The sequence below is a fragment of the Lycium barbarum genome, chromosome 7 (assembly GCF_019175385.1).
Source record: "Lycium barbarum isolate Lr01 chromosome 7, ASM1917538v2, whole genome shotgun sequence".
NCBI classification, from domain to species: Eukaryota; Viridiplantae; Streptophyta; class Magnoliopsida; order Solanales; family Solanaceae; genus Lycium; species Lycium barbarum.
In genome coordinates this window covers 125059203-125081563 of record NC_083343.1, presented here as the reverse complement: position 1 = coordinate 125081563, position 22361 = coordinate 125059203, and the positions used below count along the sequence as shown (strand labels likewise).

Sequence of the window (22361 nt, the reverse complement as noted above, 5' to 3'; positions counted from 1 at the left end):
TATATATATATATATACCTAAAATGTAGTAAGAATATACTTATATATATATCAATATAGGTATCAATATACTTAGGTTATATAACTTAATATGTTTAAGTTATATATAGCTTATATATATGTATAACTTAATATATATATATATATATGTTTAAGTTATATATAACATTATATATGTATAAATTACATATATATATATATATATATATATATATATATATACTAAAAATATACTTATAATATATAGTATACTTATATGTATCAATATACTTAGGTTATATAACTTAATATATATAAATATGTTTAAGTTATATATAGCTTATATATATGTATAACTTAATATATATATATATATATATAATTTTTTTTTTTTTTAATTTCACCGGTTTTAACCGGTCCGGTTCCGGTTTAACCGGTTCCAATTTCAAAAAAATGGGAACCGAACCGGTAAAGAATTAACGGTTAACCGGAACCGGTTCCGGTTTTTACCGATCCGGTTACCGGTTTTAACCGGTTCAACCGAACCGGTTGACGGGTTTAGTCCCAGCTATCCTTAATATTTCGGAATCTCAGTGAAGTAAAATTTGAGAAAGCTAATCCTATTTTCTTCTTTAATATACTTCTTAAACCTAAAAAGCTAAAAGAACGTTAGGTATTCTTTTGGGACGACCTACTAATTAATCCTATTACTACTAAACTTAACTCATTTTAGTAGCATCCTACTTCTTATACCTACAAATAAAAGAACGTCCGAAATTAGGTCATACTTAATCTCATTATTATTAGGAACTTAACTCTATTTCTTCCCCTTTTTTAACATATCACTTTTAGGAATTGGGAATACTTAACCTATTTAATTACTACTTAGAACTTAATCCTATTTCTTTTTAGATTTTTGAATCATACCAATGATTTCTTTCCATTAATATACTTTTTAAATCCACAATGTAAGGAGTATCTATTATTAAAAGACATGAATGTCAAACGCAAAGTGTCAGACTATTATGTGAAGTGAGGAAAGCTGACTGAAATTGAAGGGCACAAGTTTTCAAAAAAACATATTTTAGTTTTTATGATTAAGTTTATTTCTTTAGAAAATAAAGACACGCCAAAACTAAACTAAGTTATCTAATATCTTTTGTTATGATTGTCTGGGATAACATGCGAAGCATGTTCATAGAGATTATGTAATAATAAAATCGAAAAATAAGATAATAGGATAATAATACATATTTAATTAATATATGTATTAGTCTAAACCGTTCAAATATAATCGAGCTGAGATAATAAAATGAAAGTGGTAGTATTGAATTGAGAATGTGCACTTCAAGCACCAAAGTGAACAAGTACACGCCGGGACATAACAAAAGTGAAACAAGGTAGAAAGAAAGAAGATGTTCATAATACTTGTGAACATACAACTTAAAAACTTATTCAGGGTTCCAACATCATCATAGTAAAACACAAGACATCAACGCTTGGTACAAATACAACATTATCGGGGGAAAAAACATATTTTAGTTTTTATGATTTAAGTTTATTTCTTTAGAAAATAAAGACGCGCCAAAACTTAACTAAATTATCTAATATCTTTTGTTATGATTGTCTAGGATAACATGTGAAGCATGTTCACAGAGATTATGTAATAATAAAATCGAAAAATAAGATAATAGGATAATAATACACATTTAATTAATATATGTATTAGTCTAAACCGTTCAAATATAATCGAGCTGAGATAATAAAATGAAAGTGGTAGTATTGAATTGAGAATGTGCACTTCAAGCGCCAAAGTGAACAACAAGTACCCGCCAGGACATAACAAAAGTGAAACGAGGTAGAAAGAAAGATGTTCATAATAGTTGTGAACATACAACTTTACAACTTATTCAGGGTTCCAACATCATCATAGTAAAACACAAGACATCAACGCTTGGTACAAATACAACATTATCGGGGGAAAAAAGAAAAAGAGTACAGTTTATAGCACGACACAAACGTTTTCTTGTACTAGTCCTTAGGCATTGCAACTTGAAACGTTTCCAACTGTTTTCATCTTCACATTGTAGGCTTCACAGTGAGACGAGAAGCTACCTTCTGACCGCAAGACTTGTCAGCCTGCAATGTATCCACACAAAAAGATTGGTTTTGTTGAATTACCGCCCTTAATTAGTATAAAAGAATTCACACGAAAGAAGAAAAAAAATCAAACCTGAGACAAGTAGGATATCCATATACTGCGTATCTCATGAGTGACACGGGGATCAGATAAAGACTCCACCCATTTGGCGATATATCTGTCTTGCCTGAAATAACAAGGATACTAAGTTATCCCCATGTGTTTAACGGGGCGGAAAATTGGCGATATTAATATGATAGAAGAACCAAATTACCTGTCAGGTGCCCAGGATCTGTACCTCTCCCCTGCCTGCTTGAAGTTGTTCTCTTTCGGAATGACACACTAAAAAACCAATAATATTTGTAAGTGAAAACTAAACTCATTCATAGATTAATAAAACACAATTCATTTATTCAGACGAACAAAAAGAAAAAGCTTGGCCTCACGTTTTCACGCCTTCCTTGCAAGACACAAGAAGGAATTGGGTACTGCTCGGCAGGACGAACAGGATCAAACCTTGAGGGCAAATAATCCACCTGGAACATTTAGTTATACATCAGAAGAGTACTAATAGAAACAGGAAAATTTCCTTGTCCGATTAATGATTTTCAAAAACTCCTTAGGTTCTTAAAAACAATAGCCAGCATGACTCATTGTTTACTTTCCTAGCAGGTATATGTATGTTATACACCGAATATACACAGTTATATACATGGATTATACATATATTATCCATCTGCCTGCTGTTACAGTTTAAGCGGTTGGGTGGGCGACTATTTAGGTTAATTCTCGTAGCCAAGTTATCAGCTCACGGGCACCCTTATAGTGGTGAGGAGAATGAAGATATATGTTTGAACAAAGGCAACGTAAAGAAAAACAAAGTAGCACAAATTGATGGATGCATAGTACCTCTTCATCGCGATGCATGAAGTTCATGGCACCATCACGATGATTATTGTGATGAGCACACTTGGGAGCATTAACTGGGAGCTGCATATAGTTTGGCCCAATACGGTGTCTCTGAGTATCAGCATATGCGAATATCCGAGTCTGGAGAAGCTTATCCTCTGAATAGTAAATACCAGGGACAATATGGCCAGGGTTAAACGCGAGCTGCTCGTTCTCAGCAAAGAAGTTATCGATGTTCCTATTCAATACCAATCGACCAACTGGCATCAATGGCAAGATATCCTCGGGCCAGGTCTTGGTAACATCAAGAGGGTCAAAATCGAATTTGTCTACATCCTCAGGGTCCATAATTTGGATAAAAAGTTTCCACTCGGGATAGTTTCCAGCAGCAATCGAATCGTAGAGATCCTTGGTGGCGTGGCTATGATTGGTACCTCCAACCCTAATAGCTTCTTCCTCTGTCATACTCTTCACACCACAAGTTGGCTTCCAGTGAAACTTCACATAATGTGCTTTCCCAGCTTTGTTGATTAATTGATAGGCGTGAACACCAAAACCTTCCATGTGTCTGTAATCTGTCGGGAGACAAACATCATCGTAGAAGAAGGCGAACGTATGCAAACTCTCTGGGAGGAAAGAGAAGAAATCAAGGATCCTCCAGTTTTCCTGAATGTGTGACTTTGGATTCGGTTTCAGTGCACGAATAGTGTCTGGGAAGGACTTTGCATCACGATTAAAGAAGACGGGGACGTTGTTTCCAACCAGATCAAAGTTACCCTGATTTATAAAAACAAGATACACAAGTAAATTAAGAGGCACTAATTCAGGACAATACAACTGAACAAACACATTTTTTCATTTTTTTTGGCCTGTCGGCTGAAATTAGTTACGGGCACTAGCCAAAATATACAAAACCTATACACTGGTTATATATACACTTAATTTGCTAGTTATACATTTGCTTGTTATTATTCTTTTGAGCGGTCCAAATATGTAATTATAAAGCAATAAGTTCATGTTCAGGTGACACAATTTGATGAGGTAAATTACCTCTCTGGTGTAAAATTTGACAGCAAAACCGCGAATGTCCCTGATGGACTCGGGGCTTCCACGTTCATGGACGACAGTAGAGAAACGGCAAATAACAGGTGTTTGAGCACCAGGAGCTCGGAGAAAATCAGCACATGTAAGATGAGAAATATCATGAGTGACTTCAAAGAAACCTTTGGCACTGGCCCCTCTAGCATGAACAACACGCTCAGGTATCCGCTCACGATCAAAGGTCGCGAGCTTCTCTATTAAGTGATAATCCTCAAGGAGGACAGGCCCTGCCAAAAATATAATAGTTGAGATATTGATCACTTGACTAAGATTGGATAATGTTCAAAATCTTATACTAGCAAGTCTTTAGAACATCTAGATAGCGAAAACCAACTTTGTGCTGATCTCATAAAGTCAACAATTGTTAAAACAGAGGATTCCTCCTGAATGGGAAATATGAATATTTAATTCAAGGTTTATTACAACTGAACTGATCAAGATTATTTAAGAAGACAGAATATGAAAATTAGAAGTGATCCATCAAGTATGTTTGCCATCTATCATCTACCAAACATATATTCGTATAATTCTTGCATTTTTTATGCTGACAACTGTTATGGAGGAACAAGTATGAACTAACCACGTCTTAATATTGTAATTATATAAGAAAGAAGGAACTAAAATCCGATTAACGAACCAGACACCTAAGACATGATTCCCTAACCAAAAATGGAATTATAATGAAATATTTTGAAATTATTGATGAAATGAGACTAATGAACAAATTTTCCCCTCTAAAAGCATAATTATTCAATAAGATGATTACACAAGATGGTTGTGTCTGGGGGATCTCTAAAAAAGCTGTCCATCACATAAGTAGAAATAAATAGTTTACATAAGAGAATGATTAAAAAATACCTCTAGGTCCAACAGTCAAGGAAGACACATTGTTGTACACAGGACCACCAGCATTTGTTGTCAAGAAAGGCGAATCATATGCGCTTGATGGGCGATACTGCATAACAACATTAATTATTTAATTCCCAAATCAACTCCAACAAAATCCACTATACTTCTCATAGTTCAAACCATTAATATACTAACAAATCTAGGATTTAAAGTTTATAGTTCCTACAACAATCTTAAATAACTATTTAAGTTGCTCGAATTCTTCAAAAATAATTTTACACCCGTATCGGATCCTTCAAAAATGCATAACTTTTGGAGGGTCCGGCATACATAATTTTTTAAGGGCCTGAGCAATATAGATTAATAAACAATAGTAATAACTAAGTTCAAAAATAAAATATTTATGGATATTTAGTACTCCCTTTGTCCCAATTTATGTGATACAATTTAGATTTCGAGAGTCAAACAAGAAAATCTTTAATTGTGATTTATTCGTATGCCTTTTATATATTCTAAATTGTTAATTGTTGTGACTTTTATACTTTTTATATAGTTCCTAAATATTTAAATCATTTTACAAGAAAATTTAATATTGTATGTCCGAATTCACTGTCAAAATAAAGAAGTTTAACTCTCGAATTTCGAATTGTATAACACATAGTGGAACATAGGAGTAGTTTTTCAATATCAAAAACTAATGGGATCACGTGAATCCATAGCTTTAAGGCTAGATTCCCTCTATATAAACAACCAAATATGCAAAAAGGAGTGCTCACAACTTTAGCTTTGTCAATTTCCAAAACCTTCAAACAACACAATTTATAGTACAAACAAGGCTGAAGTGGTCAAAACACTTCTAAACTTGACACGTTTGTGTACTTTAATCCCTGAGCTATTGACCCTCTTAAAAACACTCCTAATCTTGGCCAACTCAATTTAAATTCACCTCGTGTTAGGACACCTCAGCAACGTGAATCCACGCGTTGTCCACTTGGCATTTTCTTACTGTGTCATGTGACAACATGGGGCGAATTTAAATTCAATTTGCCAAAATTAGAAGTGTTTTTAAGTATGGCAATAATTTGAGGACTAAAATAATAATTTAGAAATATTTTCACCACTTCAGCCTACAAACAAATGATTCCTTCTATGTGAGGAAAAGCTCAAAATTATCCATTATCGTTCCCTTTAATTATATCTATAATATAGAGTATTGGTAGAGCGAAATTGTTGTTATTTTGACAGAAATATAATTTACTTGTACGGAAAATGGAGACTTCAGCACAGTACAGACAGTTTGTTTGGTACGTTGTTTTAAGAAAAAAATATTTTCTCTTTTTAATGAGGCGTGAGAGCACGTGACAAAAATTTCCTTTGAGAAATTATTTTTTCACATGTGTCGTGATGTTTGTTTATGTATATAAGGGTGTTTAGATTTTTTCTGAAATTTTAAAGGAATTTGAGGGGTTTTTTTTTCAATTTAAAATCCTTTTTTGCACTCATAATATGCATAATTACGAATTTTCATGTAGTAATTTTTCGAAATCTTTTTTCTCAAAGTATTATGTTAATAATTTAAGATCTATACAGTTAGATCACTTATTATTTATTATAAGTAAATTTTGTGATAACCATTAATTGATACTTTGATAAAAATAATAACTAACCTGCTATCATACACTAAAATACATGCAAAGGAAATTTATAGTGTCAATATATATAACCTAAATTGTTAGTTTAAATGACTTTTTCCGAAGTTGTCCACTTGCAAATACAAAAGTTATTATTTGCAAGTTGAGTTTGATTTTCACTCACAGAACTTAAACTTTTTCTCCATATAAAGTTTATGTCCAAATACAAACTGGTGTTCCACCTTTTTTTCCTTAAATTTGAAGGATCGTTAGTACTGTAATTCATGTTATGCATAAGAGATTATTTTAAACGTATCATCTCAACAAAGATAAGTAAACTATAAATGCCCCAAGAATTATGGTGAAAATGATAGGATCCCACTATCTTTGATGAGAGGTCTCGTGTTCGCCGTGATCGAGCTCTGAGTACCAAAAAAAAAAAATTTAATAAAAAATAATTTTTCTCTTTAACGAGTCTTACGCGATGCGAATCTAAATTAATCGAACCCCAATAATACTACCAAATCAAATATTGCACAAGAACTAATTAAGAAAACAAAGGATCAATAAACAGTGATTAACAAAGCTATTGTGTTCAAAATATTGATACCTTAGAAAGATCCATAATGATTGAAACGAGAAGAGAATTGTTTGAAGAGAGAGAGCCTTTTGATCGATATACAGTGTTATGGTTGGAGTGTGCTAAGAGTGAGAAAGGGCAACTTATTTATAACCTGTAGAGGGCACTAAAGTAAATTGAGATACACGTAAAAATCTCATAATGTTGATGAAATGTGATATATTCTTTTTTTTAAAAACTAAATTATTTTAGAATAAATAAATTTTAAAAATGGTACTGTTCAAGTGGATACGATTTAGTGCATGATAGCTGTAAGATGATAAAGCGAATGATCAATCCTAGTATGTTTACATTTTTCCATATTCATGGCATTTCTTGATCCAATAAAAATGAAAAGATACATAATACGTGAACTTAGTGAGTTGGATCACGAAACCCCAATAAAAAAAGAGAAACTTAGTCAATTTTGGCGACAAGCATCAACATCTAGCTACATATTTTGATGATGGTAATTTCTTTTTGGAGCTTAGGCTAAAACTTATAGTCTTGTCACGTTGTACACTTCTACCAAAATACCAAGCGTTTATGTTATAATGTACTACTGTGTATATGTATTCTTTGAGAATATGTGTATTTTAAGTTGAAGTTTTTAGAAAAAACATATTGCAACTTTTTAGAAGGAGAAATGTACACATTTCGCCATAGAATAATTAGTCGTACTACTTTTTTTTTTTTTTAGTATTTCAAGATATGAAGTTTACAGACAGTGGGTTGATCATAAAGTTTTATGTTTAGTGAAATATTATTTGAACTTCAAGTGAAATACGTATTGAAATAATGGAATGTGTATTTCAAGTGAAGTTTTTTCAAAACATTAGCTTCCGCTCACAAATTTTCAACCTTCATAATTGTTTTTTTCAAGTGAAACACAGAACCTTGGATAACTTCCACTATATTTTTTTGCAATTTCAACTTTAACAGTAATTTCTTTTAACTTCTATTCAAATATTTTCCAAACGCATCCTGAAAAACATATTTTTCAAAGACTTCGAAAATTGTCAATAAATGAACGCCATGTTTGATTCTTTCACACAAATTTGATTCTGTCACTTCTTCTCGAGAAGTAAATATAGTCGGGTTTTACAACCTTAACTTGATTTTTTTTTTTTTAACTTCTTGCCTAGAAAGCATATAACATATAGTAAGTGTGTTAAGATGTCAGCAGCGGGAAACACAGCTGCAAGTCAAGCAAGTTGAGATGCTCTGTTCTCTCTCCTCTTAAACCAGAACTTTATATTACCGTTCAGGAACGTCTCATCCACGCGCGGCCCAATGGAGCCTCCCGGCGGCCCCCAAGTGGCGCGTCCGGTGGGGGAACAGACCCCTACCATGGGGACGACAATACCTCGTGAAGATTCTACAAAAAAACCAACCTATGCGACCACAATATCAACACCTAAACCACCACCATCGGTGAACAAGTTCGGATGCTCTTCGGTGAAAGCCAGAAGAACCCAACACAACGGGGTAGCTGCTGTCATCTTCAAATCCAAAGACTACTACGGAGTCATGGCTAATGAGTGTAAATTCACTTTGATTGGAAAATTTTTAAAGGGGCGACCACAGATCGATGTAGTTCGGTCCATGTTTTTGGAAAAAATTACTTTGAAGGAAGCAGCTGTAATTGGGGCATATGACCACAACTCAGTGTTCATAGACTTCACCAACGAGGAAGATTGTCAAAGAACGTAATTCAAGAGATCAATTGAAATCAATGGAGCACAGATGTGGCTCCAAATGTGGCATCCAGATTTCAAGCCGGAAGAAGACTCACCAATGGCTCCAATTTGGGTACTCCTTCCTAAACTTCCTTTTCATTGCCACGCATGGAATTATGTGAGACAAATATTAGAGCCGATAGGAACCCCTCTGATTATGGATGCTGCTACAAGCAGTAGAACTCGACCTAGCATGGCTAAAGTCCGGGTTGAAGTAGATTTAACGAAACCACAAATTGACAAAATATGGGTGGGTTTGGAGGATGAATCACACCCTCTCAAAGGTTTTTACCAAAAAATTGAGTATGAAAGTGTTCCAAAATTCTGCACACATTGCAGGAAAATAGGACACTCTCTAGTGCAATGTAGGTTTGCCAAAAAGAAAAACGATGAGAATAAGGATGAAGAGAATCGGGAAATAGTAGATCAGGCTGAGACAAGCAAAAATAGAGACAATAAGGGAAAAGGCAATTTTGAAGTAGAGATAGAAAATAGACAGATAGAAGAAATTGTAGTGGAAACCCAAGCAGCTAAGACCAAAGGGGGAAAACACAGGGAAAAGAGAAAGCAAAGAAGAAGAAGGAATGCTCTAAAAGTAGTAAGAAATAAAGGCAAAGGGAATCATAAAAATGAGGATAAGAATCAGAGGGAGGAAAAGGAAAAAGTGGAGAAAGACCAAGAAAAGGGAAATAGCAATGAGCAGGACAGTAACCAATTTATTAGTAAGGAACAACAACTTACTGATGAAGTAGAGGGTCAGAAGAAGCATACTAATGTAGAAAAGAGTGGAAAGTTCAAGGGAACAGGAACACCAGAGGAACAGCAAGACAATACAAAGGAAAATCAGACTCCTAAAACTGTGGTAGTTATCACCACCAGTGAAAAGGAGGAAAACAGTACTCATGAAATAACTGTTCCTATCAATCCTCCAGTCAAAATTCAGAATGCATTTCAGAGCATAGCTGATGATACTAGACAACCTATAGAGGAGGAAGAACAAGAGCAAAGCAGTGAGAACACTCTATCTGAAATTATGGTCCCAGGAACTAACCAGAAGAAGAAGATACATGAGAAGCATGTTGGCACTGATGCAAACGAGGAACTTCCTGAGAAATCAGAAACTGGCTCTAGTTATGACAAGAAAGAAGAGGCTGATAACTGCGAGTTCAATAAAGACATGAAAAGTGAACAAGAAAATGTTGATAGCCTATCAGATGAAGAAGTGGCTGATAGCCTGATCAATGCCTTTGCACCAGAACCGAATATGGAGTGTGAGGTGCAAAATCAGATCAAGGAGGCTGTGGATAAAGGGAATCTATCCCCCAGAGGAACTGAGATTCCTGGAAAAAAGAAACAAAAACAAAAACCAAGTACTTCAACCCCTGCAATGGTCACCAGAGGCAAGGGAAGAGGATAAAAAAAAAACACTTTTGAGCAGTTCCTATGATTAATACGATCATATGGAATATAAGAGGGATAGGCTCCAGAGGAGCTTTTGATAGACTCAAAAAAATCACTCAGATACACAAGACAACTTTTGTGGCCCTACCAGAACCTTTTGTACACAATGCTGTCATCAACAAGGACAACATTCATAAATACAAAAGAAAACTCGGTTTTGCTAATGCTGTTACAAACAAAAATGGCAAGATATGGTGCTTATGGGAAGATGATTTCAGATGTAAAGTGATCAGTGATCGCAATCAACAGCTTACTCTGGAAATTCAGCATAGCAGTAACACTGAAGGATTTTTTGTAACAATAGTATATGCTAAAACTTCTTCTAGGAAGAGAAAAAAACTGTGGGAGGACTTGAGCACCCTAAATAGTCACATAAACAAACCATGGGCTATAATGGGAGATTTCAATAACATCATGGAAGCTGAGGAGAAGCAAGGGGGAAGATAGCATAGACTTAGCAGAAGTTTGGAGTTTGTAGGTTGTATGGAAGATTGCAACATGATGGATGATGGTTATTCTGGGGATAAATTCACTTGGACTAATGCTAGAAGATTGAGAGGGAGGATCCTGATGAGGCTGGACAGAGTCATGTATAATGATCAATGGTCACAGCAATTCCCTAGTGTAAATATCAGACATCTCCCAAGAACAGGATCAGATCACAGGGTTCTTCTTATGAAATGTGGCAGTAAAGAGCCTCTAAGGATTAAGTACTTTAAATTTTTAAACTTTTGGACTGACCAAGATGATTTCATGGATATTGTGAAAAATTCATGGCAGTCTGATATTAGGGGTAATTCCATGTGGATTATGCAACAAAAATTAAAAAGACTGAGCAGCTGCCTAAGCAATTGGTCAAAAAACAGCATTGGTAATGTGTTTGAGAAAGTGAAGGAGCTGGAAGAACAAGTGGAAAAAGCTGAAGCATTGTATACTACTCACAACACTGATATAAACAGAAGTCTGCTTCACTCTAAGTATGCCGAGAAAATTTATTGGGTTAATAAGGAGACTTCTATGCTGAGACAAAAAGCCAGAATCAAATGGCAAGATGAGGGAGACAACAACACTAGATACTTCCACAGTATCATTAGACAAAAAAGGAAAAAAACACAGCTATACAGGATCAAAAATGAACAGGATCAATGGATTCAAGGGGATGATAAAATTGCAGATGCTGCCATTAGACACTTTAGCAGATTGTTCTCTCAGCCTGTACAGCAATCTGAATTCAGAATAGTGGATAACATTGAGAGAAGTGTAACCAATGAAGGCAATGAGAGGCTAACTAATATACCTAGTATGGAGGAAAATCATCATGCTATTATGTCCCTAAACCCGGATAGTGCCCCTGGGCCTGATGGGTATAGCGGAAAGTTCTACCAAGTCACTTGGGAGATTATCAAGGAAGATGTACACAATATGGTCACAGATTTCTTCAGAGGGGCCAAACTCACAAAGTTTTATACTCACACTTGTTTAATATTGCTCCCAAAGGTGGAATCTCCAAACAATTTCTCTCAGATGAGGCCAATCAGTTTGAGCAACTTCTCAAACAAGATGCTATCCAAGATTATCTCCAACAGACTTACTAACATCTTGCCTAAAATGATCTCTCAGAATCAAACGGGTTTTATCAAAGGAAGGCTGATTACTGAGAATGTTTTACTCACACAAGAGTTGGTGCAGGACATCAAAAAGAACAACAAACATGGGAACATTGTAATGAAGTTGGATATGGCCAAAGCATATGACAAGGTATCCTGGATATTCCTCAAGAATGTTATCAGGAAAATGGGATTTTCTGAGATATTTATTGATCTCATACATAGAATTATAGCTGAAGTTTGGTATTCAGTTATGATCAATGGCATGAGGCATGGTTTCTTTCACTCTACCAGAGGTCTTAAGCAGGGTGATCCTCTATCACCTGCTTTATTTGTTTTGGCTGCTGAAACTCTGTCTAAGGCTCTGAACCATCTTCACAACAATGAGAGATATATTGGTTACACCATGCATCAGAAGGGCCCTCTTATTAATCATTTATGCTATGCGGATGATATTGTTATATTCTCCTCAGGAAACAAAAGAACTATTAAAATGATCACCAAGGTTTTGAAGCAATATGAAAAGGAGGCTGGTCAAGAGATCAACATTGAGAAAAGTGTCTTTTTGACTGCTACTCACTCACCTGAAGATAGGAGAAGGATGATTAGTAGGATTACTGGGTACAAACACCAATTCTTTCCTATGAAGTATCTAGGCTGTCCTATATTTCCTGGAAAGAAAAGACTGTCTTATTTTGCTGATATTGCAAAGAGTGTCATGAACAAAGCTCAAGGATGGCATGGCAACATTCTATCATCTGGGGGCAGAGCAATCATCATTAAGCATGTACTCCAGTCTCAAACCCTACATACTCTTGCAGCAATGTCCCCTCCTAGGGGCATTATAAAACAGCTGGAAAGCTATTTTGCAGATTTCTTCTGGGGGCAGACTGAGAATAAAAAGAGGTACCATTGGAGTTCTTGGACAAATATGTGCTACCCTCAACAGGAGGGGGGTACAGGTTTCAAAAGCATTGAGGATATATGTAAAGTGTTTGCAGCTAAAAGATGGTGGAGAATAAGAGTTGAAGATAATTTATGGTCTCAGTTTATGATGGCTAAGTACTGTCAAAGAAGTCATGTAGTTGCCAGGAAAATTCAAGGCTATCACTCTTTTATCTGGAAGGAATTATTGAGAATCAAAGCTGATGTAGAACCTCATATAATATGGAGGATAAATGAAGCTAAACTATCCTTTTGGTGGGATAATTAGACAGGCATTGGTCCCCTAGCTCTGTATCACCACTCTAAAAATAACCCTGGTACTCTCATGGTGTCAGATTGCCTAGAAGGAGACAACTGGGATATGGAGTACATCTCAAAACTGCTGCCACCTGAAATTTGTTACATCATTCAGGGGGTAGACATTGGGCAGAGAAACAAGAAGGATCAGGCCATTTGGACTGCTAATTCTTCTGGGAATTTCACCTGTGTCAGTGCATTTCAAATTCTAAGGAAGAGATTGCCGGAAGCTCTTATATGGAAGTGCATATGGAATAAAGGAATTCCTTTCAAAATGGCCTTTATCAGTTGGAGAATTATCAAGAACAAGCTGCCTATGTATGATAGAATCAAGAATTACGATGATAATGTTGACCCTATGTGCATATGTTGTGCTCATCCTAAGGAGGAAACCATCCAACATGTCTTCATTGAAGGGGAACTAGCCATAAAAATCTGGAAATACTTTGGTGATTCTCTGGGAATAACTACACAAAATCAGAGTATTCAGGCCAGGTTTATAACATGGTGGAATTTCAACACAAAAAACTCAATGCTAAGGGTGGCATACCAATGCATTCCTATCTTTATTTGCTGGGAAGTGTGGAAAGCCTGGAGCTCCTGGAAATATGGAAACAAGAAGTACTCGGTGACCAAAATCTACTATGAGGTGGCTCAACATGTAAGGTGTATCATTAAAAAAAAAGGGGTACAAATTTGACTTGAGCCACAGTTGGAACAAAATGTGCAAGACCATGGAAGCACATAGAGCTGTTTTAACGAGCATGCCTATTATTTGGAGTAAACCTTCAGAAAATGTCATCAAGATCAACACGGATGGAAGTAGCATGGCACATAGCAACAAAACAGGAATTGGAGGAATTGCCAGAGACTCTAGAGGAGACATCATCATGGCCTTTTCAAAAACTTTACAATTCTGTTCCAACAACAGCGCAGAAATACAGGCTGCAAGTTTTGGTATCAACTGGATTGATCATAACGATATCAACAATAGTATTATTGAAGTGGATTCAATGCTGGTGGTGAAATGGCTAGATGGAACGTATGATATCCCTTGGGAACTTATGAAGGAAGTGGTAGCTATGAGAAGGATCATCGATAAAAGAAACATCAAAGTCCAACACTGTTTTAGGGAAGCAAACACAGCAGCTGACTCTTTGGCTAAATTGGGAAGCAATGCACAGTATACTTTGATTGCTAACCTATATTTTTCAATGCAGGAAATCCCAAGACAAGCAAGAGGAGCAGTGAGAATGGACAAGGCCCAAATGGCAAACTTCAGAATAAGGAAGGCACAAAGAAGATGAAGGACAAATACAAGAGGAGACTAGCAGGGTGCAAGCAGGAAAAGAAGGAAGGAAGCAACATATAAGCAAAGAAAGCCTCAAAGATTTGAAAGAAATTTTTTTGGTGTTTCTGATCCGGGGTGAAAACACCCTGAACCGAGGGCATATTAAGAAAGAGAATAAACTGCTCTTGAATGCCCATAAAACAATTGAAATGCACAGACTTCAGATTGAGGAAGAAATATTGATGCGCATGTCCTATGAGCTTATGCCTGATCATGCTAAAGAATGAAGTTGGCTACACAGTGGTGTAGGAAACAGTATATTGACTAAGTTGCAGGGTGTGGTATTAGCAATTATTGCTCAATCTGCTGCAATTGTGACAATACATGGAAAGGCTTTGGTCTTTTATATTATTTGGTCTCTTGTATAGGATGGGATTATGCAATACATGGAAACTGCATAAAGGACTTGGATACTGTAAAGGAGAAGTCTCAGGACTGTTTTCATACTCAAGTCCATGTGGAGGAGGATATGGAGACGATTTTATACTCAAATCCATGTGGAGGAGGATATGGGATAGACTGAGGTGTTCTATTTTGCAGGTTTCTTTTAAGTGACAGCAAAATTAGAAAGCTGCAGCAGGACCAACTGGATGGTCATTTAGCAGCAACAAATATTCAGAGATGGACTGGTATGTGCACCTAGGAAATCAGACTAGGGACACATTTTTTGATACACAACAAGGCACAAGGAAGATGACAAGAATCAGTACTGGTGATGCAGCACCTGTGTCTGTCTACTGGCATATCTGTGTGCATGGTTTTATTGACAATGGACCATGCATGATGAACTTTTACTTAGCTTTTGTACTGCCAATTTAGGATACCCTATGAATCCTAGATTGGTCATTAGATTACTAATCAGTCATTCCATTCCCATGTAAGTTTTAACAATCTTGCAATAAAATCAATGTTTCTGGCCAAAAAAAAAAAAAAAAAGTGTGTTAAGATGTCTAAATGATATTCTCGTAGGTATCGCTCTATAGATTATTATTTTTCAATTATATTCTTCTCGCTAAACATGCATAGATTCCTAGAGATACATATCTTTCAAGATAACTTCCTTCTTTGTGATTCTAAGTCTATTTCATCCTCTTTTAACACTTTTATTCATCATGGTTCTACACCAGGGCATAACTAAACCGTCTCAAACGACATTCTCGCATTTTATCCTCGGTTTATGCTACTTGAACTTTCTTGCAAATATGATTATTTCCAATCTTCTCCAATTATCTTTTATGACCTCATATCTATTTAACATTTTATATCTATGCGATATTCATCTTGTGGATGCGTTGAACTTGAATATCGGATATCAATTTCTTTTTTAAAATGTGAATTTATCCGAAAAAAGAAAAAGAAAGGACGAAGTGTTCATGATTTTTACGGATTTTTCGAACTATTGAATGCCATGGTCAGCTGCTAGCTAGCATATGTGATAATATATTGTATTGTATGTATTATTGCAACGACCATACTATATATAGTACTAATAATAACAATGGGAGAGAACCCACATTGAACCTTATCGCTGTGTCGGAGAAAATATCTGAACAAGAGTCTGATCTATTAAGGGGACTTTGCCCTTTGGCATTGGCATCTCTTATGTTATTATTAGTCTTTAGAAATTGAAACTTCACTGATTCAATTACCAAAAAGACGTCAAAAACCCACTACTGTCAACTTTATTTGGCAGTACGGTTCTGCTGGCTCCCCAATGCCTATGAGTGAAGAGAAAAATACATAAATTGTACAGTATAATTTTCAAAAAAATCATTTACATATTGATACTTTACGAGCAACCTAATACCTTTCGTATTCTTGTTAAAAGTGAAATTAATGTCTCTTTGAAGGATGATGTATCGGATTTGAATAAGGATATAAAATATCAGCTTATAAATGACTTTTTTTGGGCAATTACAAAATGCAACTTGTGTATTCCACCTAATTAGATTCATTATGTTTTTTGTTTCATATATTTAAGGCTTCAAATGTCGTGTCCATGTCACTAGGTAGTTGTTGAACATACATTTTCTAGCTAGTCATCTAGTAATAGTACAACAACAACAACAACCCAGTGAAATCCCACATCGTAGGGTCTGGAGAGGGTAGAGTGTACGCAGACCTGACTCCTACCAAGGTAGGACGGCTGTTTCCGAAAGACTCCCGGCTCAATAAAAGCATAAAACGAAGTCAGATACGGTTAGATAAGGTTAAGAGATTCGGATAAGAGATTTAAAGCGATATGGAAATGAAATAATGCAAGCGACACAGATAATACAGGATAATCAGAGCACAGAAAATAACCGATAATAGCAGAAATCAGAGCAGATGACACAGGATAACCAAAGCACAGGAAATAACACATAATAACAGATAATAGCAGAAATCGGAGCACAAGAAATTATATTGCAATAATGCGACTACTAATAAGAACGGATAACGAGACTATCTACTAGCCTTCTACCCTAATTTGGGTCCTCCAAACCCTCCTATCTAAGGTCATGTCCTCGGTAAGCTGTAATTGCGTCATGTCGTGTCTAATTACCTCTCTCCAATACTTCTTCGGTCTACCCCTACCTCGTCTGAAACCATCCATGGCCAACCTCTCACACTTCCGCACTGGGGCATCTGTATCTCTCCTCTTCACATGCCCAAACCATCTCAATCTCGCTTCTCGCATCTTGTCTTCCACCGAGGCCACCCCCACCTTATCCCGAATATCCTCATTCCTAATCCTGTCACTCCTGGTGTGGCCACACATCCATCTCAACATTCTCATCTCGGCAACTTTCATCTTTTGAACGTGAGAGATCTTAACTGGCCAACACTCCGCCCCATACAACATAGTCGGTCTAACCACCACTTTGTAGAACTTGCCCTTAAGTTTTGGTGGCACCTTTTTGTCACATAGCACTCCGGAAGCAAGCCTCCATTTCATCTAGTAATAGTAAAATAATTTATTTCTTTTATAAATAATGAAAAGCAACTTTGTTACATTATTTATAATAGTTAAATAAATTTTCTGTTATGAAATAAACACTAATAATTTTTTAACACATTTTTCATTAATTAAGTGACTATATAAGCAATCAATCATATTTTCCTCCCCCGCTTATGCAAGAGGTTTGGGTTTAAGGTCATTTGTCTACTCTGCTTTATGCCTTTATCCTTGACATAATTATTAAAGTAATAGGAAAAGTGAAAGAAAAAAACTATTTTTCTTTTTCTTTAACCATCAAAAGCATCACCTACACTTTCTTTACTCTCCTATCCTATGTTATGAAATACTAGTAAAAAATAGAGAATCCTTAAAGATAACTGCAACAGAATATAAAGAACTCATTTTTCTTTACTTGAAGTCTTCAACCTTTAAGTCTTCCTTAGACAAAGGCGTGGCAGCTTAATCCTAGCTATGACAAGTAAAACGCTTGCTATAGGCAACAAAAATTATAGAATTACTGTAATTTTTTTTTTTTTAATTATCTTTATCGTTAATTCGTATAATATATTCTTTTTCCAAGTTTAATCCCATTACATTAAATTCAATTAGAAATACATAATTTAAAGTTGAACTTTTGAGGAATATTCTAAGTGAAATTCATGTTCAAATATAATTTCTTTTAATTTCAACTTCAAAATTTCATTATTTCAACTTCAAACGAATACTGTCAAAATAACTTTAAATAATTTAAAGTACACATTATCTTGTATTCTTCTCACGTTTCTCTTCAGACTTTCACGTTGCATGAAAAAAAAAAAAAATATATATATATATATGGTAACTCCTAATATATAAAGCCTCTTAAATTATGATTTTGTTTGATACCACCGATTATATCGAGTCGTGCTCGAGAAAGAACTTGAAAGCGATAATTCGACACAATTCTTTTGAAACAATATATCTTATTATACATACAAATATTCATACATACACGTATAAATAATGAAGGAGCTTAAGTGTAGTGAATTTGATACAACCCACTACATTTATATCAGGTCCGCCCTGACGGCGAATTATCAGATTGTATAAAATACAAAAACCTTTATATCTTTTTCCTATAGAACAATGCATTTTATATATCTATCTTTGAATTTGCTTAATATTTTATTTTATTTTATTTTAGCTTGCCTAGCAACCGTTTGCGACTGGATAAATTGATGACCCACCAAAAGAAACATGGCGTGTGGTAATAGCAAGTTCTTGATGCCCTAGCAAGCTGTATTTGTCCAATATTAAAGAGTCCTAATTGGAAAACGACAAAGAATCATTATATTTTTCCATATTAAATTAATTATTGTAACTCTCAAAGAAAGGTGGAACAGAAAAATCTATCGTTCTATTATTAATATAATAATAATGTTATGATAACTCTCAAAGAAAATGGAGGAGGGAAAAATCTTTTCATTCTTTAATTTATGTTGTAATAACTTTCGAAGATAATGGTTTGAATTTTGTTTTGAGAAAGAAGCTAAACAGTTTGTCCAATTACAATAATCACGCAATATACGCCACAGATCATGCAAAAACATCAAAGGTAACTCGTTACTCGTTAGTATTTACCAAAGGTTAAACAGAACTTGATATATTATTATACTTTTGTTTAATCTTAAAATGGATAACAATTGAATTTGTACGCGGTGCTAAGGATATGTGGCTTAATTTAACACGACGTTAGATTATACGACAGACAAAGAAGTAGAATGAAATATATAGATCTGACCGCGATGGGTGTTGATCGGCCTCGGGTATTAAGAACCGAGGTCAGTCCACCGTGATCTGACATTGGCAATGTACAGCGATGAAAGAGTTAAAAAGATGAATCTTGATAATTATGTGATCTGCTCAATACATAAATTTGCGTGTATCCGAAAAGAATCCACCAAAAAGTAAAGGGGGCCTCCTCTTTATATAGTAGAGGAGTCCTAACCCTAGTACAATTTTAAATAAGGCATAGAATCTCCCAAATAACTGATGGCGCGATCGGTGCCGAAATATCCGGCTGGCGGCGGATATTTCGGTCTTCTCGTCATGGTGCCTAACCGCCTCTTCATTTCGCTTCAATGCCTCGTTCCAAGTCGAGCGTGGATCTCGGGTCCTAGTAGGATCAGTCTTATACCGACCGAGCATAGCTTTCATATCGGGAAGTTGAGGATATCTATTGCCTCGGTTTTACTCGTATACAGATAGTCCCCCATTTCCCGAGGTAAAATATTGACCACGGGAAATGGATCCAGATAAAGCTAAATGAGTTGTCCCTACCTGCCTAGGACAAGACATTCTTTCAAACTTTTTTCACTCTGCCCGATGTCGGCTCATCATTACTTCAGCCGCCAAATCTTTCTTGGGAAGCCACCCCTTGTCAGAGTCCTTGATCCGCAACAAAACCCTTTGGACTCTCCCCTATATAAAGCTCATGTACCTTTCCTTTGCCATTCACCTTCATTCTCTAAACCTAAACTCTGTTTCTCCAAAAACCTTGCTGTGATTTCACACCAAGTTTATATCTTTTCTCGAGCTTTGAATCTTCTTCCACTAGGACGTGATTCCCCATTGTTTGACTTTATACATCTATCACGGTTATGGCTTCTCTTCCTTTATTAACCCAAGGTGGAGACCAGTCTTCATCCCCTCTCAATTCTCCGCCTTTGTTGTCAATGGAGGCCATCGGTCCTGACGAGGAGTTAGATTTTCTCGCTGTGAATATTCTTTCATCGGGATTCAAATATGCAAATGACTGCAAAATCTCTCATCATCTTGATTTGGTGGAAAAATTTAAATCCTGTATCGACAATGTTACCATTCCCGTAGTCAGGGAGGACTGCAACTTTGGCGCTCATATCGATGTTTGCCCTGTTGAGAACGGGGTAAAGATGAATCACCACGTCGTTGGTTACTCGCTAGTCTACACCTATCCTTTTTCCATCGGGTTCCCTCTCCCTGTACCTCGAGTAATCAAGGATTTACTGCCGCCGGTATCGAGTGTGTATCGGTCAGATCGCTCCACAGATTTGGAGACTTGTGTACTGCATCGAGAGGTTGGCTAATGTAGCCAGGATTCCCTTCACCTTTGATCACTTGCTACACATTTACATACCTCGAGTAATCCGAGGTGGAATTGTTCACCTGCTTCCTCGGGGAAACCGAAGCCTGATCGACCCCGAAGATGACTATGACTGGGGGTGGCTGCATCGGTTTGTGATGATACGTACAGCTCAACTTCATCGCCCATCATCCACCGATTTTCCAGAGATATGGAATCCATCTCCAAATCCGATTGAACCTGAGCTCATCATCACTATCTTTGAATGGGTGGTCGCACTGTTAGGAGCTTCCTGTAACTTAGGTCATTCCTGGAGGAGAATGGCACCCGAAGGGTGGAAAGGCAAAAGCCACGGTAATTCTTAATTCGATCGTTCGACTTTCATTTCTCCATACCGTATTTTAACCTAATGTATTTGATCCTCAGGACTTCCAACGAGAAAACCTTCGAAGGGAAAAACCATTGAAGAGGATGCGATTCGGGGAAGAAAGACATCGATGTCGGCGAGGACACCTAGTCGTCGAGTAACTGGAGGCACCTGGGTTAGCCATTCGGGGATTGGCTCTCGGGTCCGAACGTGCCATTTTATGGAAACCCGACGGAAATGCCTCTTGGTGGACCTCCGCCGACAATAGTTCTCGATGAGGAAGATTTGCTGGAATCGAGTATCCTGGTTCATCTGCTTCGGATGAGAATCCCCGGGTCGTCTAGACGGTGTCGTGTACCGTCGTAGTATCCCACAGCATAGGCCGAAGTTCTCAACCTTTGGCTTACTATGCCGGTTTAGGGTGTTATTATTATTTTTCTTTCTCTCTTTTTTAGTTTACGGCCGTAGAGTCGGGGCCTTGTAAAGTGGAACAAACTTAATAGAATTTTGATGATCGGTTTTATACCGGGTTTCATTGAGCGTATTAAACTTGCTTCTCTTATTTGAACTTGCTTTCTTGTTTATGCTTCGGAAATGTTCGATCTATTGTTATCCCGATTTATCGTACATAAAAACTTAAAACGTCTCGCTATCGACCGCCATGTTCGTCTACTCTTCACTTCGTATTCGAGATTGGTCGGTTCGGACCCGCATCCTTTGTGGTCGAATGAGAGCCTTATCCGATCATAGTTATGTTAATGCCAATGCCCAATTTTGTCAGCGTCGAAGTCCCAGCTGCGGGGCTTTCGGTCCATAAAAGAGTTTCAACAACTTATCCGGGAACCGAAGCTAGTTGTGGCCTGGGCCGTTTATGTACGCCTCGATGTCCTGGAGGGATGGTCCGGTTCTTTCTCCTGTACGCTTCCTATGGATGGATAGAATCAAAGTCCCATCCGTCGCGTCGCTCTAACATCAGCCACGCGTCAAGACCCGGTTGGACGAGAAGATGATTACGGAATGCAAACCGTTTCGACCCCACTCTATAAAAGCAGACTTTTTCCTTTCACTCTTTCACCTTTCATATTTTCACCAAGAGAATTTTTACCCTTGTGCCCTTGAATACGCAAATCTTCTTACCTATACATTCATAACTTCATATCTTCATTACTTGTTCTTCATCAAATCTTCAAACCTTTATACAAACCTTCATACCTTGCTATTCCCATAACAATGACTAAATCCTCCAAAATAAAAATCGATGAGACTTCCTCAGCTCCAAAATCGGAGCCGGTATTGTCGGATTTTATCCATCAAGATTACGTGACC

The 22361-nt window shown here is 36.5% G+C and overlaps 2 protein-coding genes across 2 annotated transcripts; one reads left to right on the top strand and one right to left on the bottom strand.

Annotated features, from left to right (window-relative positions):
• Window positions 1–1837: 1837 nt before the first annotated feature.
• On the bottom strand, window positions 1838–7377 carry LOC132604187 (catalase). The gene is made up of 8 exons (XM_060317565.1): window positions 7219–7377; window positions 4987–5083; window positions 4078–4355; window positions 3028–3804; window positions 2565–2654; window positions 2393–2460; window positions 2212–2305; window positions 1838–2117 (listed from the first exon to the last, which is right to left on the bottom strand). Exons 1-8 carry the CDS (start codon window positions 7231–7233, stop codon window positions 2058–2060), a joined length of 1479 nt encoding a protein of 492 aa, XP_060173548.1. The 5' UTR covers window positions 7234–7377; the 3' UTR covers window positions 1838–2057.
• Window positions 7378–8973: 1596 nt separating this feature from the next.
• LOC132601893 (uncharacterized) lies at window positions 8974–10383 on the top strand. The gene has a single exon (XM_060314945.1). It carries the CDS (start codon window positions 8974–8976, stop codon window positions 10381–10383), a length of 1410 nt encoding a protein of 469 aa, XP_060170928.1.
• Window positions 10384–22361: the final 11978 nt, after the last annotated feature.